The sequence below is a fragment of the Dendronephthya gigantea genome, unplaced genomic scaffold (assembly GCF_004324835.1).
Source record: "Dendronephthya gigantea isolate DGI-Jeju-01 unplaced genomic scaffold, DenGig_1.0 000035F, whole genome shotgun sequence".
Lineage (NCBI taxonomy): Eukaryota > Metazoa > Cnidaria > Anthozoa > Malacalcyonacea > Nephtheidae > Dendronephthya > Dendronephthya gigantea.
In genome coordinates this window covers 1,274,917-1,299,709 of record NW_021163045.1, presented here as the reverse complement: position 1 = coordinate 1,299,709, position 24,793 = coordinate 1,274,917, and the positions used below count along the sequence as shown (strand labels likewise).

Sequence of the window (24,793 nt, the reverse complement as noted above, 5' to 3'; positions counted from 1 at the left end):
GTCTAGTGGTGAAGATAATGGTCTCACAAGTGGTAAGTCTATGGTTCGAATCCTGGGTGAAATATTTTTCATTATGACTTTAAAGAAATGATTTAGTAAAAATAATAAAAAACACTCATCAACATGAAGAGCAGATGGTCTAGTGGTGGAGACAATCGTCTTGCAAATGGTGAGTCTATGGTTCGAATCCTGGGTGAAATATTTTTCATTATGACTTTAAAGAAATGATTTAGTAAAATTAATGAAAGACAGTCATCAACCTGAAGATCTGATGGTCTAGTGGTGAAGACAATCGTCTCGCAAATGGTGAGTCTATGGTTCGAATCCTGGGTGAAATATTTTTCATTATGACTTTAAAGAAATGATTTAGTAAAATTAATGAAAGACAGTCATCAACATGAAGGGCTGATGGTCTAGTGGTGAAGACAATCGTCTCGCAAATGGTGAGTCTATGGTTCGAATCTCGGGTGAAGCCTTTTTCATTGACTTTAAAGAAATGATTTAGTTAAAACAATAAAAGACAGTCAGCAACCTCAAGCGCTGATGGTCTAGTGGTGAAGACAATGGTCTCGCAAGTGGTAAGTGTTTGGTTCGAATCCTGCATGGGTGAAATATTTTTCTTCAGTGTATGACTTAAAAAAAAGATTCAGTTGAAATAATAAAAGACAATCATCAACCTCAAGCGCTGATGGTCTAGTGGTGAAAATAATTGTCTCGCAAGTGGTAAGTCTATGGTTCGAATCCTTCATGGGTGAAATATTTTTCTTAATGACTTTAAAGAAATGATTTAGTAAAAATAATAAAAGACAGTTATCAACCTCAAGCGCTGATGGTCTAGTGGTGAAGAAAATGGTCTCGCATGTGTTAAGTCCATGGTTCGAATCCTTCATGGGTGAAATATTTTTCATTATGACTTTAAAGAAATGATTTAGTAAAAGTAATAAATGACAGTCATCAACCTCAAGCGCTGATGGACTAGTGGTGAAGATAATGGTCTCGCAAGTGGTAAGTCTATGGTTCGAATCCTGCAAGGGTGAAATATTTTTCATTTATGACTTTAAAAAAAGATTCAGTTGAAATAATAAAAGACAGTCTTCAACCTCAAGCGCTGATGGTCTAGTGGTGAAGATAATGGTCTCGCAAGTGGTAAGTCTATCGTTCGAATCCTGCCAGGGTGATATATATTTTTCATTATGACTTTAAAGAAAATTTTTAGCGAAATTAATAATAATAATAAATAAGATACGCATACTTGAAAGACTGAGTAAATTTAATTCTTTTTAATTAAATTAATTCCCCGGTTGCAACCATGGTTTGGTTATGATGTCAAATATTTTGATTTGGATAACCACGCTGTTTTCATGGTCAAATGCATGTTCTATGTAAAGTTTCATATATGTTTGGTGCTCATATACAAACATTAAACAATGTAACCATGCTTTGGTTACGAGGTAATATTTGACATCCTAACCCTAACCGTTACCCTAACCCTAACACTAACCCTAGCGCTAACCCTAGCCCTAACCGTTACCCTAACCCTAACACTAACCCTAGCGCTAACCGTAGCGCAAACCCTAACCCTAGCCCTAACCTGGCGCTAACCCTCGGCCCTGACCATGCTTTGATTACGATGTCAAATATTTTTGCGCTTATGGATAACTATTAACCATGCTGATTTAATTGTCAAATCACTCAAATGCATGTTCCATGTAAATGTTCTGGACTTCTGGTGCTCATATACAAACATTAAACAATATAACTATGCTTTGGTTATGATGTCAAATATTTTGATATGAATAACCACGCTGGTTTAATTGTCAAATGTATGTTCTATGTAAAGTTTCATATATCAGGACTGGCGCTCATATACAAACATTAAACAATATAACCATGCTTTGGTTACGATGTCAAATATTTTGATATGGATAACCGCGCTGTTTACATGACTTTCTGGTCTGTTTTACATGACTTTAAAGAAATGATTTATTCTAAATAATAAAATACAGCCATCAACCTCAAGCGCTCATAGTCTAGTGGTGAAGATAATGGTCTCGCAAGTGCTAAGTCTAAGGTTCGAATCCTTAGGCTTCAAGGCATTAGGCAATACATTTTATAAGATGTCACATAGAGTATCCCGGGTATATCGCAGGCTCTACAAAATAATTTTGTGGTGAGTGAAAGTAAAAAATAGAACTTTGTGGCCATTTGGATCGATTTTTGATTTCATTTTAACACATGATAGCGCTTTAGGGAGATTCTTTATGTTTCTTTATGTAGTAGACTGCATTTGTGAATCTAATTTTTGCGATACTTGTCGTTACCACTGCCAACATGTCAGGTAAGAAATATTTGATGATTCATTGAATTTCATTCAGTGCTGTTTGAAATCTACATTTTATTGTGTTTGTCTTTTTCTTTTGCATATATTAAAAGTTTATAGTTGTTCTGGTGATATAATATTATATAGAATCTGCAGTATTTTCAAACTTTGTAGCTGAAATGTTAAGGCTGCTCATTTCTGTATGAACCAGAGGGAATAATATAGCTTTTCTATTTCAGCGTTGGCACCTAGTAAGGCAAGTAAGAAAAACCAAAAGCGTGCAGAGAAACGAGCCAGAGAGAGAGCTCAAAAATTGAAAGAAGATGGGGTTATTGATCGTCTTATCCAAGAAAACAATGGTCCTGTGGGTGAAATGAAAAACAAGACCCAGTTGGGAAACCTAGTTGAGGAAGAATTAAGGTGAGGAGAATACATCTTTTCTGCTTTTTTCATACTGAGTATTCACAAATGAACCCCCTTCACTAGCTGAGTGAAGCTAGTTTGACTGCTTAGTTCCATTGATTAATTTATTACAAATTAATTAATTAATTAATTTAATTATTCTCAAAATGTGTACTTAGTGTTTGTGTTGATTGAATTGTAATGACAAAGAATAAGTTGGAATGCTGTCTATATATGTGCAAACTATATGACATTAATAATATTCATGCAAATTATGTATTGGAGCTACACAATTGACCCTCCAATAATGTTTGATGTTGTTTCTTTGTCCAATTCCTCCCAAGCAAGTCCTAATTGCCAACATCTTCATTCGACTTCGGCAACATCAGTATCATACGATGAGAAATCAAAGTGTGTAATTTGGCTAGGCATTGTTTCATTCTCTTCACTATGGTTTGATATTGGTGGGGTACCTTGATCATCCTCTGCCCTTTCAGAGCTGCTTGATCTTTCTTTATTTTCCACTTCGTCATCATTTGTGGCTAGTTTCTTCACTTTTGAGTCATTGCTATGTTGCGTACATTTCCCTTTACCTTTGCCTTTATTTCGTCTACATGTGACATCATCTAAAATACATTATTTTAATTCCATGTAAGAAATAGCAAATAACCCACCAGTAGTAGCTGATATGGTAGCACAAGAAATTAAAGTTATCAACCTTTACCTTTCTTTTGTTCACTTTTATTTAATAATGCATCCGTCTCATTTATTTTTTTAGAGGAGTCGTGATTTATTTTTACTGCAGCAGAGGAACACCCTTCTAAAGACATAGTAATCAAACAAATTAAAAGAGTAGCAGGTAAATAAATTATCAAAATTTTTATATTGTATAAAGTTCATTTGATCCCCTCTTTTGTGTGTTGATCTCAAATTTTACTCTTAAAAAAAAGTACATTTTGAAGTTCAAAAGGGATTATTATAATTGATAATTAAATATTATATACAGAACCTTGCATATGACTTTTGCGTCTTGAGTCTTTTGGGACAGTAGGAACCTGGATAAACCCATCCATTTGCCCACTGTGATGCTTTTGATTTTTCTTGATGCTTTGAACACAGTTAATACTTTGAATAATCAACTTTGTTAGGCCTCCGTTTTGTAGCTCTTCCTTTTTTGTCTTTATGGGTACAAAAATACACATGTCTTCGTATTTGGTTACAAGTGGTTCGTTTAGAATGTCAAGCAGTGTTCTGTAAAGAAGTTTAACTTGATCCCCACGCTCTTTTTCCGTGACAGCTTTAGGTCGTTCATATTTACTCATGCTATGTATAGTCTGCAATGGTTGCATAACATATTTTATAACGTATGTGTGTTTAGAGTTATCAGTATCTGTTAATTCGTAAACAGGAAACCTGAATTTACCCTGGACGATATCAGTCACTTTCCTAATCTTGTTGTCGTGTTCTTCCAGATTTTGAACTACATTACAATTATGAGTTAAAAGCAAGATCATTTTATTTAAATTTAAACGCACTTTTTCTCCTTCATCTTGTACAGGTTTGTTATTATCAGTAAAAAGTTCATTAAATATTGGCAAAGCTTTATCCAGATAGTTCAAATAGTAAGACCATGCAAGTCCGTTAGCAACATATGTTTCTTTTTCCTCGAGAATTGTAGATATTTGGACTTCAGACTGTGTGTTAAGATTTAACAAGTGCATAACGAGAGGCCCTATGCCAATCCCACTCAAGATAATCATTATATGTTTATTTTCGAATGACGTTTCGCTTTTCGATGTCACAACAGGAATTGTGATAACAGTAAGAATCACAACAGTAGCAACTGCCGGCCATGAGATCCCATTAAAACAAGCTCTTATCATTCGGAATGGTTTTCCCTTATAACGGCTTTTAAGGTGAAATATTTCTTCAAAGATGAGAGAGAAGCGACCACAAAAAATGCCAACCACAATGGACAATAATCCTAGAGCTAGATTAAAGAAAACTGCTAAGTTCATCTCTTTCTTTTCTTCCCTTGTGTAGCAAATAACTGATCCATTTTTTATATTAGCCAGCATAGTAGCTGATATAACGTTGTTCTCTTTATACTGGGTTATTGTAATTTTGCTGAAAGCGAAATAGAGGATTACTCCAGCGGAGATCGAACATATAAAAAGCGAAGCTGCCCACGAACGCCACCATTTACGCTTCTTTGGTATCCGATCCAAATTACACCAATCCGCATTATCCGTTTTGTTAGCAGAATTCTGTTCTTTGGTCATGTTGACAATGACTGATATCGTATTTGGTACAATTATTTGGTACGGTAATGACTGATATCACAATTATTTATAGAGTTCACACCGGCAAAATTAGTTTTAACTGAGTGAGGTGATGCAATCCATGATACAATAGTTTAGTTTCGTTTTCTTGCAATCATATTTCTTCAGCAGCAATTACAGCCGGAAGCCTCCCGGGATGAAAAAATGTTCGTGGTAACCTGTTTTTCTATGCTTCAATAATCTCATCAGCTGCGTGGCTACAATCAAACATACTTGGTGCATACGTGCAATTTTTACTTCTTCATCTTTTCTCATTTGCCTTAGCAAGAACGAATCAACCAATTATGCAAACGCGATGCACATCCAGTCCAGTTGCGAAACCTTTCCTCTCTTTCACCACTCACTCTTATAGGGGGATTTATTTATATATTCGTGTTCGACATTATTTATTTATTTTCAAATTGATTTGTTTTTACAGTCACTGAACATGAATTTATCATACAAACTGTAGTTTTCTTGTGCCTGGCGTTGATGAAGTAGTTTCCTGGTATTCATTATTCACTAGTAGTGTATAATTGTGGTGGTATATAGTATACTAGTAATCTAGTATTGTAGTAGTGTATATACGCTCTTTTCAGGGTCTCATTATGACTGGGCTGTCCATAACGATCTACTATGGTCCATGGTAAATAAAACAAAGCACAAGTTCATAACTCTTGAGATTGTGGTGACTTGGAAAAGGGCTTGGCATATTTTGTTTTGGAGCCGACTTTACTCTCCCTCTTAGTTTGTAAGTTACCTACATATGTAGTAAGTTACCCAACACCCGCATAGGCGGGGAAAGTATTGCACGCCTTTTTATCTTTTAAAAATTGACTTAATATTACTGGAAAACTAGACAGAAATTTAAAAGTCCTACCATGAGTCCTACCAATGATCTACCATGCCTAAGTGAACAAAACACAAGTCAAGCTCATAACTCTTCTGAAATTCGACACATTGGTTTCAAAACAATGTCAATGAAATGAAGGAAATTGGGTTTATATACAGGGTTTAAAGATTGGATAAATAATGCCTTAAATAGACCTTTCTTATAATAACGTCAAAGGCAAGACTAACGAGCCAACCACCGTTCATTTAATACCATGCTTTCTGAGAAATATAAGCAGGATTATAAGTTTTGAATAGACAATACATTTTATCAAAAGTCGCATAAAGTATCCCGGGTTTATCGCAGGCTCTACAAAATCATTTTGTGAAAATCCACTCGTAGTTCTTTAAAAAGTAGAACTTTGTGGCGATTTGGATCGATTTTTGATTTCATTTTAACACATGGTGGCACTTTAGGGGGATTATTTATGTAGTAGACTGGATTCCTGAATCTAATTTTAGTGATACTTGTCATAATACTACTGCCAATATGTCAGGTAAGAAATATTTGATGATTCATTGAATTTCAATTATTTAATTCAGTGGTGTTTGAAATCTACATTTTATTGTGTTTGTCTTTTTCTTTTGCATATATTAAAAGTTTATAGTTGGTCTGGTGATATAATATTATCTAGAATCTGCAGTATTTTCAAACTTTGTAACAGAAATGTTGTAGCTGCTCATTTCTGTATGGACCAGAGGGAATAATATAGCTTTTCTATTTCAGCATTGGCACCTAGTAAGGCAAGTAAGAAAAACCAAAAGCGTGCAGAGAAACGAGCCAGAGAGAGAGCTCAAAAATTGAAAGAAGATGGGGTTATTGATCGTCTTATCCAAGAAAACGATGGTCCTGTGGATGAGATAAAAGAAAAACAAGATCCTGTTGGGAAACTCAAAGCTCAGTTGCAGGATGCAAAAGACAATAAAGTGAAGTTTCTTTCATTTTTTTTACAATTCAGTCTACTTCGTTCTTGAGCACAAAATAATTCAGACACTCAGGTATTTGAAATATCTTTTAACCATATTAACATTTCTAGCTGTTGAATTACTCACAGTTTTCATGTATAAAATTATAAGTTGTGTCATATTCTGAGTTTTTGATGATGAAGTGAGGAGTCTGAATTCTTTTGCGCTCAAGAGCCTATTGGATCTTCCTAAAGTTACGTACTTAATTATGATACAGCGTGTATAATAACCGTCAGTCGCCTTAGGGACAGGTCATAAAGTGAAAAGGGTGGACAATTCTCAAGGGATAGGCCACCAAAAATGCAGATGACCATGTAATTTTATATGGTTTTCCCAGCCCACCTATTTTCTTCTTTATGATAGTTCCCTCATCAACCATGTGCAAATAATTGATTAATCTCAGGAGGTGCACAAAATAAACTGTAAATGTTATATTTATATATGTTTAAAGTAACTAACTTCTATTTTGATTATTGTTGTGTTTAAGGATCACAAATTAGCAGCCAAACTACGAAAGGACTTGTGGATGATGCAAGATCAAATGGCTGGATGTATTCCGTGAGTGTATAATTTGAATATTATAGCAGCATTATAATGCTTTCCTTCATTTTTGGAGGTATTTGAGTTCTTTAAACTCAAAATTTTCTCTTCTTTCTGGACAGGGGGTGTTACTCTTACTCTTTGAAAATTTTCCCCATTTCCAGCAATAGTATATTTCTGGAAAGAGAATACGTCCGGGACTAGAACTAGTAGAAATAAAAATTTTAGCAGCGAAATATAATGTTAAAAAGTGCGGAAAATATGGCCTTGCAAAGGTCAAATATTAGTCTACAGTATACAAAGTCTTTCTGGTGATGTAAATGATGAGAAAAGTTTAAAATATTTGTTTTAAATGTTCATTGAGATACAAAACAATAAACACAGTGCACAGCTTTTGCATAACCTAATAAAATTACGATTGTTCTTTTAACACTAGTGCTTTCTATGTATAGATTTGATTATTGTTATGTATTTATTGTATTTAATGCATTTTATGGTCAATTCCTGCTATGTTTTTTTCTTTGGCTTCCATTCATTTTAAAATCTAGCCTTTTTATAGCACTGACTGCTCTTGTTTTATGCCTGTCATATCTTCGTTGGCCTCCAATACACATCCACCTGCAGTATCATCCATTCCAGAACTATAGCTTCTGTTGTTTGCACTGTTCGCCATAACTCCAACTCTTTGACTCACTGGCTCTGATTCACCTTCATTCAATGTATAGTATGTATCATCTTCTGATGAATCGTGATCCTCGCAAGTTTTAAGGTCTTGTAGCTCTATTTGATTGGATGCTTCACTTTTATATTTTCTTCTCAATTCTTCCCCCTTCTTGTTTTTACCCTTATCTTGGACAACGTTGGACGAGCTGCTTGTTTTCTTCATTACACCCATAGTGTGGACTGTAGCCCTGTGAGTCACTGGCTCTGAGTGATCTCCATCCAATGAATATTCATATGTATCGGATGAATGATGATTCTCAGCAGCTTTGAGAGCCTCCATTTCTGTTTGATGGGATGTCTCACCTTTATATTCTCTCAATTCTTTGCCTTTCTTTTCCTTTCTGTCTTTAGCCTCATTGAATTGCTTGGACAAGCAACTTTCCTTAGCTTCTATAAACCCAGGGGCACCATCAACTTGCGTACTTCCCGAATGTTGAACAACCCTCATGATACACTTCACAAGTCCTCCATTTTCTAAATTCTCCAAACGTTTTGCTGTAATGGGAGCGAGTAAGCACATTCCTTTAAAGGCTTGGTTCGGTGGGTCCTCCAGAATATCAAACAGTGTTCGACACAGCAATTCTACTTCCTTCTCACAAGTCTCTTTCTTTACCGCACGGACGTCTTCCAGTAGTCTCATTTCTCTCAAAGTTCTTAAAGGATACTTTACGTATTGTATGGCGAAATACTTTTTATTGTTGTCTTCGGTTGTCAGGCAATAAATTGGAAAATGGAAAGGGTCTTGATCGTTTCCAGTGTCAGGCAATCTTTCAATTTTTTGGTCGAGTTGATTCAAATCTCTCATGTTACAATCATGAGGTATGAGCAAGATCAATTTTTTTAAGGAGAGTTGTCTACGATAGTTGTTTATGGCTTGCGTAAAATTCGGAAGTGCCTGGCTGAGGTAGTTAAAATAATAGGACCATGCCAGTCCATTGGCTACATACATCTCTCTTTTCTCGAGGATCGTGGAAATATGAACCTCAGATTGTGTGTTTAGATTTAGCAAGTGCATAATTAGTGGACCCACACCGACTCCACTGAAAACATACACAACGTACCTGAGTTCAAACGAAGGATTTGAGGCGATAAGAATGACAACAATTACAGCGGCAAGGAGCATTAAAGCGATGACTGGAAGCCAAGAGATACCACTGAAGCAAGCTTTGAACATCTTCTTATAACTTCCGCCGTAGCGCTCTTGCACATGAAATCTTTCTTCAGCCGCAAGCGATAAGCGATCGACCAGTGTACCAAGAACGACGCCGAATAAACTCAACGCTGTTGATAACAAGGCTGGAAACGATTGGATTTCTTCTCTGATATAGCATTCATTTGTTGCATTAGTGTTGCACTGTGTCGCATCAAGCTTGTACACAATTTCTTTTCCTTTAGCGATACAGAACGCGAGTACTAATAGAGCTGTAATCGCACATATTAATATCGATACTTTTCTGGCCCGGTTCTTTCGTTTCTTTGGAACGAATTTGTAATCTGAGTTGTCTATGACAGTGATATCTGGGATACAAATTTTGGTGGTTGGTGAAGACTCGTTTTCTGTTGTTGCTGCTCCCATGTCAACGGTGTACTGTAGAACCTCTTTGAATGATCACTTTAATTTGTCTTCCTGTTTTTCTTGGTATTAGTCATTTCCTGTTCCGCAATCAAGTCTGGTTCTCAAATGTTACCGACGTTCGCCGCCGATGACTATTGTCGGTTATCTCTGATGAGTGAAGTGCTTTTGAATAAATTCTCTTCGTCACCGGCCACAAATATGAGACCGATCAGTTGAAATTATCTGGCTGTATCTGAACTCAAGTGGCGATGCCACTAAAGGCCGGCGCACACTAGAGCTATGTGCTTAGCAAAAAGTCATTCGTGGCCATTAGCGTAAGCCAGTTGCTCTCGTGTACGGGCGACTTTTCCAGTGACTTTCGTCATTCGTGCCAAAAGTCACCGGAAAAGTCGCCCGCACACGAGGGCAACTGGCTTACGCCGATGGCCACGAATGACTTTTTGCTAAGCACATAGCTCTAGTGTGCGCCGGCCTTAAGGAATGCGGAAAACGCCAATGGAAAAAAAGGCGTTGGCAAACTCATTAATAAACAACGAAGTGAAACAAAGACATGCAATTAAATCTGTTTTTCCCGTCCTCAAAACAATCCAGTTTCGTATATTCCAACGTATATGATGATGGCATTTTATTCTTCGTAGACCTGGTGAGATTGCAGAACACGAGGAGGAACCTACACCAGCCATTGCTGAGGATGAAAACACACCTGAAAAACAATCTGAGAAGAAATTGCGAGGGTTAAAGAAGAAATTGCAACAAATTGAAAAATTGAAATCCAAACAGGATGAAGGAGAAGTGCTAGAAGATCTTCAGGTAAATATAAAGCGATAAAATCGGTGATAATCATTCTTCTTTGAGGACTGTGTTAGCCTGTTAGGGGAAGGATATTATATATGTGGTCGAACTTGGGGTCTTAGATAACTAACTGAGTCGTAATACAAGCAGACGTTTTCTTTCTTCACAACCCAGCCGTCTACCTTGTTTTATGTATAATAAAAATAATAGATGCCTATTATTTCTTTTCTAAATGTCATGTAGATTGCTAAGATCCAGAGCGAGGAAGTGGTTTTGAAGGAGATAGATGAACTACAGGAACGTCTGGAACAGGTCGGAGTAACATTGGATAGCTAGGAATGCGGAGTGAAATTTTATAGATTCTAACAGGATTCATGAACAGCTATCATGTTTCCAGGCGCTGTCGCAAATTTTTGGAATCATTCCTAGCGAAAACTGATCGTAGTTTGTCACTACGAGAAGATGGCTGACAAACAATGTTTGTTTTCCTCGTTTTTCTGCATTCCGAAACATAGCAACCGTCTTCCGGTCAACCGCATTTCTTCCAGTTTGAGCATCTCTAAGAAAATACGATTGGAAGGCAATGAATGTTTGTATGCCTTCAGATAAACATAACTGAAAGTTTTCCATCTTGTTTGCTAAAAAATATTTCCTGGATTTTCCACCTTTGGAGAAGATAGCTAAGAAACGATTTTCTCTGTTTTCTGATTAGCTTCCTTATAAAAACATTTGCAATGAAAAATAAAACCATATTGTCTGGGAGAACTAGTGGTTACTAAATAAAGATATGTTTTGGAGTATCCTGGTTGTGTTTTGACTATGCCGGATTAATTAACCAGAGAGGTATATGTGGTAGTTATTTTCCTCAATAAACTCTCGTGGTTTGTGTCTGAACTACCTGAAAAAGATATCTCAAACGTGTTGGTTCAGTGTAGGTAGTATTCTACAATAAGCTGTCGTGGTTTGTGTCTGAACTACCTGAAAAAGATATCTCAAACGTGTTGGTTCAGTGTAGGTAGTATTCTACGATAAGCTGTCGTGGTTTGTGTCTGAACTACCTGAAAAAGATATCTCAAACGTGGTGATCTAGTGTAGGTAGTATTCTACAATAAACTCTCGTGGTTTGTGTCTGAACTACCTGAAAAAGATATCTCAAACGTGGTGGTCTAGTGTAGGTAGTATTCTACAATAAACTCTCGTGGTTTGTGTCTGAACTACCTGAAAAAGATATCTCAAACGTGGTGATCTAGTGTAGGTAGTATTCTACAATAAACTCTCGTGGTTTGTGTCTAAACTACCTGAAAAAGATATCTCAAACGTTGTGGTCCAGTGAAGGTAGTATTCTAATAATAAGCTTTCATGGTTTGTGTTTTAAATTACAATCAAGGAATATCATTTTGCAACCCCACAACGCTTCGCGATGAAATGTGCTGAAATATAATTATTAATACCAATATCACGTAATTCTCGACTCTCCCCCTGTCTTCTTAGAAATATAGCGCCGTTTCCGGGGGGGAAATAAACTGGTCTCTTTGTTCCCTTGTACTTTTTATGCCCAAAGGGGGGATGACAAGCAATAAAGCCACAAAGAAGTCCGGAAAGGTAAAAACGGAAACCGCTCCTTGCTTTTATTGACGTCCAACGGAAATATGATGTCGGAAAAGGCTTTATGCGGAAACGGATTTTCCTAATCACAGGATATGAAAGAATAAAACGATCTTTACCATGCGAAATTTTATACTTACTAAAGAAGCTCGCAATGGCAGGCATATGCGAAATTGCAACGCAAATTAAGTTTGTTCGCTTTTTATCGTCAGATTCATTGTAAAATTGAAGACACAAACGATAAAGTAACGAAACTACAAGAGCCAACCACCGAAAGAGTCAACTACTCAGCATATCGTGTTGTTTATAAAACTGTGACATCTCCCTTTTGAAACGTGACTACAATTAAAAGGTATATATCCCTTACGATTTACCAGTTTTTCTTTTATATATTTAGTAGTTTCTAAGTATACTTCTCTTCGTTTATTATCTGTTGTGTCCTGAAATCCTGTGTATATTGTTTACAAATGACATTTTTTATATGCCTTCACGTGTTTTACAAATTAGCAACATGCGACTGTCTCTATTGTGTTGAAATATATTGTTTACTATAAATATGCTGCTATTTTTTTCGTCTGTTCAATATATACGAGGTGAACGGTAAATATGGTTAACCAGGGTATTTGCCTGTGTCTTAGGTAACTATTTACTTTTGAAATGGATAAATTTATGTTCTGACAAGTGAAAGAATCTGGTCTCAGATAAAATGCCAAATACTGTAGTATCACCGCGTTGCCAAACGTTGGTGTCACGTTATTAAAATAAACTTTGAATCTTTCCAGATTGGATAACAATTGGCAGTATCATCATTTTTTTTTTAATAACTGTTCTTTATTTTAGACTAAGAAAGACAATTTAACTATGTCAAGGAAAAAATCTGCAAAACGCAAAGTAAAGTCTTCAGAAGCACAATCAAGAGGGCACCAACATTCAGCAAGTGTAAATGACGCACAGGTACCATCTGATGGATTCCTACCAGGCGACTCAAGTATTCTTTCCGAACAAGTGGAGCAAGATATCTCTGTTCATAGTACAACCTCTGAAACGAACCAGCAAAATTTGTTGATGCCCAGACTTTGGATACAGAATGAAGAAACGCATTCAGATAGCATTTTGCATTCACAAGTGCAGATTAAAACTGAACCTAAAGATTTTGAATTAGAGCATCTGCAAAATCAAATCAAAACACAAGGCAAAGAATTACCAGATTCTGATCCGTCAAATACCTCCTCCATACCTGCTAAAATAAAGCGTGAAAGGTTGTCATTGGATAGTTCCATATCTTCCAAGACCAACCATGAGTATCCAACAATGGACCTTGGATCACATTTACAGCAATCTTTAAATTCCATACCATCGGGTCCTGAACTCACATGGTCACAATTATTGGAGGCAAAAAATCTCCCAAAAGTACATATACCAAAGGATGATTCACTTAAGAAAGGTCAGCATGATTCTGGCTCAGATATGGTGTTGTATTCAACTGACGATAATGACGAAAACAAATCATTACATGTGGGTGTTGATGAAGGTTTAACTGAAAAGAATCAAAGTGTGGCATCTAGAAAACAAAAGATTACCAGAGAAGGCTTACCAGGTTCTGGAACAGGTTTAAATTGGGATGAAAAGAGTCTGGAGCTTTCCAAGAAATCAGTTATACCTCTTGAAATTAGACGAATTTTGACTTCAAAATATGGTGCTGCAAAACGTCATGATGAAGGTCACTCAGGAAGCATTGTGCCAAACTTCAACAAGTCAAGATCCAGATTTACCCATTCTAAAAAGTCTGGCATTACCGATTCTGAGGATGAAGCCCTGAATAGAATCAAAGCTGCAAAGTCCACTGACTTGTTTAAAAAAAGCAAAAAAGGGAATCATAGTCATGCTACAGCTTCACAAAGCCAGAAACCTGCTCATCCCAAAAGCAAATCAGTCTCACCTTCAGAATATCAAACTGGTCTGAAATCTGTCCCAGGAAAGGCGGCAAGTAGACGCCGGTTTAGTTCATCAACATACGAAGGTAGACTACCAGCTCGAAATCTTGAAAATCACACTGGTAAATTGCAAAGCCATGGGTTGGTTGACCTTGGCTCTCACTATGTGAGTCTCTTACAGAAAGATAGTCCACCCCCTAACCCACCTACTGGCAGAAACTCAAGTTCACCACCATTAGAAGGAGTTGACACTGGTTTGGGTAAAGACCATAGCAATACAAGTGACATTGACAAAGGTGTGGTAGACAGGCTAAAACGAACTCAATTGCCTTGTAATAAACTAAGGCTGTATAATTCCCAAGGGTCGACAGTTGGGGTTGAAAGATTGCCATTTAATTACACTGAGAAGTCCAGGAAAGATACAGTTCAACACACAAGTGGTAAGAATGCAAACAAGAATGCACCATTGAATGATAATGGACATGCATCTCTACTAGATTCATTCAATTCTGATGAGACTGCAGTTGATCTGGAGAGGACAAGTCATTTTAGACAGATGAGAGTTTCGCCTGCAAGAAGTTCATCCAGGTAAGCTTGTCTTGGTGGGAAAATATGGGTAACTCACTAAGATTATTACTGTAATATGATGCGGTTGGTTGTAACTATTAGGATGCAATTTGATTACTACGAACAAACTCAGATGCAGAATAGGCAAGGGTTCTCCTTGAGTTTCTACTGTGCATCAAATATTGAATCAGTCTTTTAGGGATAGTTTTAGATACAGAAATACAGATTGTTGACAGCGCCTTGTGAAAATTTCTGATTATATCTTTGACTAATATGTACAATTATGTAGATCGCCTCCTGGTTCTATTGCCAGTGGTACTGGACCAATGATTGACCTCAACTCAAGCACAACCCAGCTCAGCGACCTTGCTCCTCATGTGCGTAGAAAAAGTCCCTTTGCTTCGTCTCATTTGAACGAAATTCCAAAAGAAGGGATGATCCTTCCTAGAAGCTCTTCCAGGTCTCCAATCAGGACTGAAAGATCAGGAAATACTCCTCCAGGCATTAAGCAATCCATGATAGACCTCGGAAGTGGTCAACAGTTCCCTAACTACTTGGAGAAAGCAAAACACGCTGTTTCAAGGGGTTCTTCAAAATCTCCCGTGATGATTGATCGAAGAAACACCAGTTCCCCAAATGGCTCGATGATGGTACGTGGTGGTTATAAAAAAGATGGTAACCTCATGAAGAATCCTCTGCCGAGAAATCGTTCAAAATCACCAGTTTTACCAAGTCTAGCAACGAGTGATGGTCGTCCTGAAGCAATGGTAGAAATTCCTGGTGGGTGTTGTTCGCCTCCCCCAGACTCTCGCCTGGCCAACGAGAAGATGATTGATCTTGGTGCTACAAATCGTCTACACGAGCGTAGAGGAGCTCCTCGGATGAAACCTTTGGATGCAATGATAGATCTTAATAGCGTAGATAATCCAGCATCGCCATCCAGTCCAAGTTTTGGTACTCTTCCATTCTCCAGCTTTCCAAGCCAGGTGTATAGACCACCCCACCGATCACGATATTCCTACAAATCAAAAGCGTATCGTTCTCGACCGCAAGGTTCCCCTGGGTTGCTCCCATCTCCTGGGGTTGTCGCATCCCCCGGGCTAGTAGCATCCCCGGGATTAGTCGCATCCCCCGGGTTTAGCCCCAGGATACCATTTGGCCCGCGATTTCGTTACCCACCTAACACTAGATACCGTGCACCTGCATCGCCAATGATTGAACTGGGAAGTTTCGGAAAAGGAAACGAGTTTTCGGGGAAGGTTCCAACTCGGTCATCAGAGATGCCACCACAGCCATTCTTAGGGCAATCCTCCCGAGACATTCCCAAACGAAGACATTCCCAGGATTCTCAGAATTTGAATGAGCCCGCGAAGAAACCACGTGTTGCTTCTCCCGATCAGCGGCGTGAGGAAAAGAAGCCCGAAGGAAATAGTGTAAGACTGAATGTAAACGATCTTCTCTCTTTGGAGCGGGAAGAACAAAAGTACATCCAGGATCTAAGTATGGTTCAGTCGGAGGTGACGAAAGTTCGATTCAAGATGCAACGAATGCAACAAGATTTAGAGAAATTGCAGTCTTCTGAGATGGAAATTAAACAACGTATTGATCATGTCCGGTCAAAGCGTGTTAAGATTCTCAAGGAAGCGCAAAGCCACGATGAAGGGACTCCTGATGGCTATGAAGGTACAGCAAGGAGTAGTAATGTTGATAAGACATGTTCCCAGACGGGTAATGATGGTATGGGTACACGAAGGGGTAATGAGGGTGTTTCAGGTACTCAAAGGAGTATTGAATGTGATATGGGTAAACAGAGGGATAATGAAGATGGTGATAAATCGTACAATCGAGGTGACCCACGGTTTGAGAAGTACAATGATGTAATAGACAAAGTTCCAGAAGCTCAGAGAAGTAGCACACGTGATTTTACGGAAGGAAACGCCTTGAATGAGAGGAGAGACACGAGGAAGTGCATTTCAGGTAAAGATTCTTGCAAAAACGATGAAATCACCTCCAGCCATCGTGGATCAACAAGATATGGAAATATTCCAGACGATCATGATGTTGCTCCTTCTGAAATCATTCTGCGAAATGATAGCTTGTCTTCCAACACCAGTGACCCTCACCATCCCGCGATATCAGCACATACTTCGAGTGTCCAGCATTACCCCGTGGCATCGTCAAGTGGCAGTGGTGCGAACCAAACCAGGCATAAACCCACAACACAACGGCGTGTTGGTTGGGACAGATCCTCACAGGCCCCCAGAACGGAACTCTTGACAGAAATTGAGACATTCGAAAGTTCGGACGGATCCACCATCACTTTAAATAGCGATGGAACTTTGGTGCTCAGAAAGAGCCAAGCCGGTCAGCTGGCAAGGAAGCGGTGCAGTTCAAATACACTTGAGGATCTTTCTACCGATTTTAATGCAAGAAACGCGGATGATGGTAAAAATATTTCAAATAAGACGAAGCAGTTTTTGGGCTGCCTTGAGATAACAAGTACTACTGATGATCCAATGATTAATGATTCTGATGGACCAAAAGAGGTAGTGTAAACTCGGGCTACTCAGCTATAATAGGTAGCGGTGTGAGGTGGGGTGTGATTAAAGGGTTGGGGGGTACATCCCTAGAGAATATACGGTAATATATACCAATTGTTCTTTGTAGGTCTTGGCAGAGAAGGAGAGAGAGAATCTGGCTAGGAAGTTGAGGTGAGGAGCAAATTTGATTCGGATTTTGAAAAGGAAATTTAAAGAAATGAAAGTGTATTCTGATATTTTTAGATGCGATCAAGATAGGATAAGCAGTACCGTACCCAGCTTGGAAAATGAAAAAGGTAATGATTTTAGCCTCTCCGTTTTTTCTAAAACCATTTGAGCGAAGCCCGCTCGAAGCTCAAGTACACAAAAGAATTGAAAACACCATTAACGGATCTTTCGGTCTGTTTTCTATTTAAGGACTAGCCTTTTAAGCTAAACACGATTCGTTTAATCGGTCTTTCTGTGGGTTATAATCTGAATGTATAAAATAGTGCATTATAGCGATCTTATAAATGATTTTCTAGATGCTGTGGGTTCAACAGGCGAGGTGGATTTTGTGGGACACACGGATGCAGTATGTGCTATACTGGTAAGCAGTATCCTATGGCTACTGAATTATCAACGAATTATGAACGAATGATCAGAGCGAGATAATCGAGTTACACTATGAAAGCTTCTTGAAATATTTTTATATACAATAGGTTTAGAAGATGACTAAAATCTTGAAGCAGTTTGATTGTAATAACTTGCGAGAGCCGAGGCTTACGATGTAACGTTTCCTGTTTCTCTTTTAACAGCCCCACAATGGGAAGTTGTTCAGCGCTTCGGCAGATCGAACTGTCAAAGCTTTTGATTTAAAGGTGAGCTTTGATATGTGTCAATGCCTGTGTCACCATTGTTTTCAACTCATGAGGTCGATCTCTCATTTATATTTAGACTGGAGAATGTATGAAGACTTATGAAGGTCACGATTTGGCGGTCAACTGCCTTGAGGTAATTTGCAGTTAATATTATATAAACAACAAAATATTGAGTCCACAATTGAAGATGCTGAAACATTTGCCTTGGAGCAGTAAAAATTGATGAGAAAATACTCGCTACTTGTTACATTCCAGATATCCACCGACGATGAAAAGGTGGAAAGATTGTTCACTGGAGCTAACGACCTCTCAGTTAGAGCTTACAACATCAAGGTAGATAAACCGCGATTATGTGACTATTTTCAACCAAAAATGAAGATTTTTCAACATCACACATCCATGTTCTTCGTTTCCTTTTAGTCTGGTGTCTGTACGCACAAGTTTAGTTTTCGTGGTAGAGTAATGTGTCTTCATGTCGCCTTTGGAAAGTTGTTTGTTGGTCTTAGTTCTGGTTTCGTTGCTGTCATAGACTTGAAGGTATTTATATAATAGATTTTGTCGATTTCTATGTAAATCAGTTCTAAACTGTACTTATATTCTATTCTAGACGAACGAGTGTATTGATCAATTTAATTGCCATGAACCAAGTAGAATAAGCTGTTTATCATCTGCAACAGAGGGACAACGCTCCCTACTTTGTACAGGGTCATTTGACTCGACTATTACGATTCGAGACGAGAGTGTAAGTTGTTTGTCGTGAACTAGCCTTCGACTAGAGTGTGTGTGCCATACCATACAGGACTTATCATGGACTTATCACTGTTGTATATAATTCACAATCAAATGTGTTTTAACAACTGCCTAAATAGACAAAACATTTTTCGACGTTTCGACCAGAGGGCCTTCGTCAGGAACATGAATCATATTTACTGTCAGTAACATGACGTAACCTTCAAATTCTCTCCAATAGTCCGGTCTTCTACTGCGTCATATCAAAGACCACAAACTGACCGTGCTGTGTATGCAAGTGCTTGAAAACATTCTGTACAGCGGATCAGCGGATACCGTCGTACAGTCACATAACATCAATACCGGGGAGCTGGTGCGATCCTATACCGGTCATACCATGAGTGTCAGCGGTATTCAGGCATCAGGAGGAGTCTTAGTGACGTCATCACTTGATAAGATTATTCGATGCTTTGATATTAAGGTACGTTCGTTGATTTGTAGTCCGGTAACGCTTACCAGTCCAGAGAATATCATCTCGTATTGATCCCAGTGTTACCACTAGTGGACTCTGGTTACTACAGGAGGAAACCTGAACTAAACTAACTTTATTTATACTGGATTGCTCTATCAGTTCTAAACTGTTCTTCCAAGAGGTCCAGTAAGGATGATCTCTTATTGATCCAGTGTTACTACAGGAGGAAACCTAAACTAAACTAACTTTATTTATACTGGATTGCTCTATCAGTTCTAAACTGTTCTTCCAAGAGGTCCAGTAAGGATCATCTCTTATTGATCCAGTGTTACTACAGGAGGAAACCTAAACTAAACTAACTTTATTTATACTGGATAGCTCTATCAGTTCTAAACTGTTCTTCCTAGAGGTCCAGTAAGGATCATAGGTTTACATGTTTAGAGAAAAGTTAAACTAACTCTACTGACTTGGTGTCATTTTTCTAGTCTGGTGATTTATTGCAGTTGTATGGAAACACAGACATGATATTCTCTCTATCCGTGTTTGGAGACATGGTAAGTTCGAGCGTTCGTCGTCAATCTCGCTTCTGTCACCAAACGAATTGACAAAACATGTTCTCTATCTATAGATATACACTGGTTGCCGTCACGGGCGTGTCTCAGGGATTAAGTTGGATCTACGAAAATACCATTGTTGTAAAGTATGTGAAATTCATCGTAAAATTCTCATGAAACCAGGGCAATTAGAGGTCTTCTCAGTTCTCCTCTAAAACTAGTTTATACGTCGCATTTTGATCATGTTGACTGCACAATTCCAGTGGATAAGATGATAAACCTGAATAAAGCCGGTTTTCCACTAGCGATATTTTTCGCGCGAAGCGACTTTATTCCTTTGTATTTGAGCAATTTGTTCCAGATGGTTGCAGTTGATAGCTCTGAAACAAAAATAAAATGTCGCTTCGCGCGAAAAATATCGCTAGTGGAAAACCGGCTTAAGGCCTGTTTCTCAATATTACGTTGGCGATTTCGCTGATCAGCGGAATGTGCTACTAGTTTATAGTTTCCAAATTAACCAATGTGTGACAATGATGTACAGTCAATCTTGGCCCAGTTTAAACTAAAATAAATCTTGTTTGCCTCTTGATTCAGTGGGGTAATTGCTCTCTGAACTTCGGATTGCTGAAACATTTGAAACAACACGTGCAAGGTAATTGGCTGTTGATGTGTTGAAAGATTATCCTATGTGAGTGAGTATGGTCCTCACACAAATGTGTTGTTTGATCATTCTTTGCAGATCATATCAATCAAATTGTTGACTTTAAAAGTTGTTTCTGGGATGAATGTGCTCATAACTTCCCACGAGGGAAACAACTGGATGTAAGTATTTCAAGACCTTAGTTATCTTTACGTTAATAGCACAAAATATACCAACGAACTCTAGGTCCTATCCTGCTTAATTCTTACACATGTTAGTAACTATGTTATATTATGCACTACAAGTTTTCTAAACTGCACCACTTTCTTTTGTTACCCAGGTTATTCAAGCAGCCACAGAACATATACTAAGTCATGTCCCAAATGCTACAGATTGAGGCAGTTCCCTGGATCAACTGAGGTATCTTGAACGTTGTGTGACACAAACATAGGAGACAGGAAATTGCATTGGGTTATTTATTGACCAGTTTCTAAATTGCATTATTTGTACATTAGAAATATTTATATTCTTCATTACTTGGAAAGAAAGTAAAGAAAATAGGACAAGTTGTGTGTGAATGTTGTGTGAACCACATTGGGTTTAAGCATGCATATTAATACTTTAAGGAACCTGCATGGACCCTTTTCCCTGTCCATATGCGAATTTGCAAAAGTTCTGTTTGTGCAAAATGGAGGAATAATGTTGAGCATCATACGTGCAGTAGTTACAACTATTTTTTGAAAGAAGATGCTTTTAAATTACAAATCATATGAAAGTGGGGCAGCTAGTGCCTGTTTTAACAAAAGGAATTAGAGGAGATTTTCATTAGGAAATGATATGATTCCATAATGGATGCCAGAGATATTTTCTATGGTAACATGCCAACAATGCTCTGTGTCTTTTCCACACCACACCTCCCCATATTTGTTATCTTCCATCCACTCAATGTGGCCTAATTATGTCCACCACCGCTGCCTCCTGGCATTCCACCTGCTCCTTGAAATTGTCTCATCATGCTTTGTAAACCTTGCATACCACCTGGAAATGAAGAAAGGTTTGTAAGCAGCTGTGGTGTCGAGACAGACATGACTGGGCATGCTCCTCTGATAGTGATGTCAGTGAATTGAAGGGTAAAACAACATGACAGAGTTATGAACATACCCATTTGTTGCAGGACTCTGGGGTCCATCATCCTTGCCATTTGTTGATTTAGTCTTTGGAACTGAGAAGGATTTATGTTTCTCGACATATCACCACCTTAGAGAAACATATTAAAACATTGTAGATCTTGATTAACCCAAATTCAAAAGAAGAAGAAGTGTGAGGCATCACATCAGATGAAATATTCCATAAAACTGACCTTTAAACAATCCTTTGATTCCTCCCATCTTTTTAACCATCGCAGCAAACTTATTGTACTGAGACAACAGTTCATCAACTTCACGAACCGAGGTTCCTGACCCACGAGCAACTCTTGCCACTCGACCTCGTTCCCGTGAAAACAACTTTGATCCTTGAAGACTATCCAGTTCTGGAATTGACAGAAATTAAAGGATGTTGGTTGCATATTGTTTCATGAATATATATCAAATTGGTATTGGTGTCCAAATAGTAACCTTGGTCGTTCATGCTGTCCATGATTGTCATGAGCTTCTTTAGCCTAGCCATGGATTCTTGTTCATTTCCTTTCGTCATGAAATCACTACCAAAACCAGGTATCATTCCCTAAAAGAATACCACAGAAGTCAAGTGATTAGGATTAAGATATTCACATTCTAATAACATGCTTCAAACAATGTACCATAATCTGGTTGAAGGGTCCCATTTTCATAATATTTTGAAACTGTTCATACATGTCTCTTAGTGTGAACTGACCTAAAAAGTGAAAATGTTTTTACATTGATTTAGTTTAGTAGTATAGTTTACCATTTCAAAAAATCTAAGACAATATCTTACCATGTTTTAGTTTTCCTATCAATTCTTCATTTTCTTCTAACTTCAGTTCATTCACCTTATCAATAAGGCCTTCAATATCACCCATACCTGACAAAGGACAGGAAAGCATGTTGAATTAAAACTGCAAAACAAACTGCTGGTAATCATAGCAGGTTGCTATATCAGTTCACAAACCTAATAATTTGCTGATAAATGGCCTTGTCTTGAAAGGCTCAAAGTCGTCAATATGTTCTCCAGTGCCAATGAAAATTATTGGACTTTTTGTGGCAGCAACTCTGAATTGATTTGGAGGTAAAGGAAGAATCAAAGATGAGCCTACATAGTATTCAATACAAAATGGAATTACAATTGTGTAGATTACTTACGCACTCAATGCTCCACCACCTTTAGCATGGCCATCTAACTTTGTCACAATAACTGAAGCAACATCTACTTTTTCTTTAAATGCCCTAGCCTAGGATGAAAGAGATTTGTATCTTGTACATAAAATGACAATGGAATTTAGGCTTTGTTGAAATTATACCAGATTTGTCTGGAGAATTTATGTGGTTAGCTGTGCTTAGTGTGTTACAATCCAGCAAAGAAAACATTGAATGAAAAATTACCTGCGATTCACAAGCTTGACCAATGGTGGCATCCATAACAAAAATAATATTATCAGGATCCTGTGATAAACAAATTAAAATTAGGAACCATGAAGCTAGTGACTTACTAGCATTTCTGCCATTGAGGTAGGTACTTTAACAACTCACTATTGCATTAGAAACTTGTAACATTTCTTCAAATAACGATTCTTCTTGCTTATGACGACCACTAAAGACAAGGTATGGTCATAAATTAGAGGGAAGATCTTAACTCAATATGTAGGACACTGATGACAAAAGTTGAGATGAATGTAATAATCCTACCTTGTGTCAACAATTATAATTTCAAATTTTTCAGATTTAAATTTATCCACCCCATCTTGGGCAATGATGACAGGGTCCATTTCTGTATAGCTAAAAATTATGATTATTATTTGAATGATTATCTACACATACTTCATGAAATATATGCATGATTGTACATACCTCCCGTAGAAAGGAATCCTAGCTTTCGTTGCATTCTGTTTCAACTGATCAAACGCTCCTGTTTCATAAGAAAAGATTAGCAACATTGGACAAAAATACTGAATGGTTATGGATAAAAAGAAGTGAGAAATAAACAAACCTGCTCTAAATGTGTCAGCACATGTTAAACATGTCTTCCAACCTTTTCTTTGGTAGTGATAAGCTAACTGTGAAGAACAAATATAATATCTTAATGAATAACTGGAGGTTGACAGGATCTGATATATACCTACAATGTTCATGATATTCCTACCTTAGTACACGTTGTGGTCTTTCCACTTCCTTGTAGACCAACAAACATGATTATATTTGGTTTTCCTTTTTGTGGTTGCCATGTCTTTACCCCAGGATCCACAAGCTAGGTGAGAATGATAAAATATATTCCATGGTTTGTAGTTCTGTTTGTGAAACTTTGTTTACATCTATTGATGTGTTCATTTGCTGGTCGCCGCAAGTTGATTCATCAAACATACTTTGCAGAGTTCTTGGAATACAGCATGCTGTATCATCCTTCGTTTGTTCAGCCCTGCAGCCATGTCTTCAAAATCAATGGCTGATCTAAACGGAGAAAATATAGTAGAATGGCAAGAGGTTAGTTTTGTGAGGCAAGGCTTAGTCACAGGATGAAAGACAGGATCAACCCTGGTATCATTTAATACCAGCTACATCCTTGATGTACATATAAAACATTCGTATTTACGATCAACTTACTTCACATTTTCTCTCAACTTCTTAACCAACTGAACGTTCACATCAGCCTCAAGCAAAGCCTTGCATACTTCTTTCAATAAGGAATTTAATACCTAAGATTCAATGATCATAACTTATCATCAATCAAGAGACTAAACCACTGACTAAACATTGTCTAAAATCTAAATCATATAGAATACATCAAAATATGTTGAGTAGAGTTAGTTTTGTCTCCACGACTATAATGAATCATATAACTTTTCACAGAGCATTTGCGATTGATAATACTTCTATTAAACAAATATAAACCCTTACCTCTTCGTTTATAATTGTAGCGTTGCTCAATGATCGTAGAGCTTCAGTTATTTTACGTCCTAAATCGGCTAAAACCATATCGGAATCGCGAAATAAACGACGGTTATGAATCCACTGTGTTTATTATTATCATATAAACTTGGTTTCTGCTGTATTTGAATGAAAAACAGCAAGTAAACCACAAAACTTCACCAATCTCTTTTATTTAAAAGGACACGTAAGATCGGCCATGTTGTCACCCGATTCGGATTTTCCTGACGCGGAAGATTGTCTGTCGTAAAAAATGTCTTT

The 24,793-nt window shown here is 37.7% G+C and overlaps 5 protein-coding genes across 6 annotated transcripts; 2 read left to right on the top strand and 3 right to left on the bottom strand.

The window, feature by feature from the left end:
* Positions 1-3,088: 3,088 nt before the first annotated feature.
* Positions 3,089-5,031, bottom strand: LOC114525607 (stimulator of interferon genes protein-like). Its single transcript, XM_028546994.1, has 3 exons — positions 3,732-5,031; positions 3,447-3,542; positions 3,089-3,348 (listed from the first exon to the last, which is right to left on the bottom strand). Exons 1-3 carry the CDS (start codon positions 5,002-5,004, stop codon positions 3,089-3,091), a joined length of 1,629 nt encoding a protein of 542 aa, XP_028402795.1. The 5' UTR covers positions 5,005-5,031.
* A 772-nt stretch (positions 5,032-5,803) lies between these two features.
* On the top strand, positions 5,804-11,423 carry LOC114525663 (caldesmon-like). Its single transcript, XM_028547064.1, has 5 exons — positions 5,804-6,431; positions 6,662-6,861; positions 7,388-7,458; positions 10,378-10,549; positions 10,775-11,423. Exons 1-5 carry the CDS (start codon positions 6,425-6,427, stop codon positions 10,865-10,867), a joined length of 543 nt encoding a protein of 180 aa, XP_028402865.1. The 5' UTR covers positions 5,804-6,424; the 3' UTR covers positions 10,868-11,423.
* LOC114525662 (stimulator of interferon genes protein-like) lies at positions 6,979-10,018 on the bottom strand. Its single transcript, XM_028547063.1, has one exon. It carries the CDS (start codon positions 9,737-9,739, stop codon positions 7,994-7,996), a length of 1,746 nt encoding a protein of 581 aa, XP_028402864.1. The 5' UTR covers positions 9,740-10,018; the 3' UTR covers positions 6,979-7,993.
* A 434-nt stretch (positions 11,424-11,857) lies between the features above and the next one.
* Positions 11,858-20,991, top strand: LOC114525634. 2 transcript variants are annotated; one of them, XM_028547033.1, is made up of 18 exons: positions 11,858-12,488; positions 12,977-14,366; positions 14,568-14,658; positions 14,927-17,183; positions 17,305-17,348; positions 17,421-17,473; positions 17,702-17,766; positions 17,975-18,037; positions 18,114-18,170; positions 18,293-18,370; positions 18,458-18,574; positions 18,645-18,779; positions 19,008-19,247; positions 19,724-19,792; positions 19,867-19,938; positions 20,387-20,444; positions 20,532-20,614; positions 20,773-20,991. In XM_028547033.1, the coding sequence occupies exons 2-18, from the start codon at positions 12,998-13,000 to the stop codon at positions 20,827-20,829; spliced, it is 4,908 nt and encodes a 1,635-aa protein (XP_028402834.1). In that variant the 5' UTR covers positions 11,858-12,488; positions 12,977-12,997; the 3' UTR covers positions 20,830-20,991. The 2 variants fall into 2 exon arrangements, with proteins under 2 accessions (XP_028402834.1, XP_028402833.1); XM_028547032.1 differs by having other exon boundaries at positions 12,977-14,658.
* LOC114525635 (signal recognition particle 54 kDa protein) lies at positions 20,909-24,731 on the bottom strand. The gene is made up of 17 exons (XM_028547034.1): positions 24,503-24,731; positions 24,209-24,300; positions 23,971-24,055; positions 23,751-23,855; positions 23,598-23,664; positions 23,459-23,516; positions 23,297-23,386; positions 23,141-23,201; positions 22,994-23,053; positions 22,754-22,842; positions 22,563-22,663; positions 22,389-22,475; positions 22,234-22,307; positions 22,049-22,157; positions 21,793-21,963; positions 21,594-21,689; positions 20,909-21,470 (listed from the first exon to the last, which is right to left on the bottom strand). The coding sequence occupies exons 1-17, from the start codon at positions 24,578-24,580 to the stop codon at positions 21,385-21,387; spliced, it is 1,509 nt and encodes a 502-aa protein (XP_028402835.1). The 5' UTR covers positions 24,581-24,731; the 3' UTR covers positions 20,909-21,384.
* Between the last annotated feature and the right edge of the window lie 62 nt (positions 24,732-24,793).

Excerpts from the sequence above, each read along its gene's own strand:
- LOC114525607 (XM_028546994.1), bottom strand. The coding sequence starts at position 5,004 with ATGACCAAAGAACAGAATTCTGCTAACAAAACGGATAATGCGGATTGG. Across the intron at positions 3,543-3,731 it reads ACGCAAAAGTCATATGCAAG|AAGGGTGTTCCTCTGCTGCA; the intron begins GTTCTGTATATA and ends CTATGTCTTTAG. Across the intron at positions 3,349-3,446 it reads TAAAAGTGAACAAAAGAAAG|ATGATGTCACATGTAGACGA; the intron begins GTAAAGGTTGAT and ends AATGTATTTTAG.
- LOC114525663 (XM_028547064.1), top strand. Across the intron at positions 6,862-7,387 it reads AGGATGCAAAAGACAATAAA|GATCACAAATTAGCAGCCAA; the intron begins GTGAAGTTTCTT and ends GTTGTGTTTAAG. Across the intron at positions 7,459-10,377 it reads CAAATGGCTGGATGTATTCC|ACCTGGTGAGATTGCAGAAC; the intron begins GTGAGTGTATAA and ends TATTCTTCGTAG.
- LOC114525662 (XM_028547063.1), bottom strand. The coding sequence starts at position 9,739 with ATGGGAGCAGCAACAACAGAAAACGAGTCTTCACCAACCACCAAAATT.
- LOC114525634 (XM_028547032.1), top strand. The coding sequence starts at position 12,998 with ATGTCAAGGAAAAAATCTGCAAAACGCAAAGTAAAGTCTTCAGAAGCA. Across the intron at positions 14,659-14,926 it reads CCTGCAAGAAGTTCATCCAG|ATCGCCTCCTGGTTCTATTG; the intron begins GTAAGCTTGTCT and ends ACAATTATGTAG. Across the intron at positions 18,780-19,007 it reads TTACGATTCGAGACGAGAGT|TCCGGTCTTCTACTGCGTCA; the intron begins GTAAGTTGTTTG and ends TCTCTCCAATAG.
- LOC114525635 (XM_028547034.1), bottom strand. The coding sequence starts at position 24,580 with ATGGTTTTAGCCGATTTAGGACGTAAAATAACTGAAGCTCTACGATCA. Across the intron at positions 22,158-22,233 it reads GACCCTTCAACCAGATTATG|GGAATGATACCTGGTTTTGG; the intron begins GTACATTGTTTG and ends GTATTCTTTTAG. Across the intron at positions 21,964-22,048 it reads GGACAGCATGAACGACCAAG|AACTGGATAGTCTTCAAGGA; the intron begins GTTACTATTTGG and ends TGTCAATTCCAG.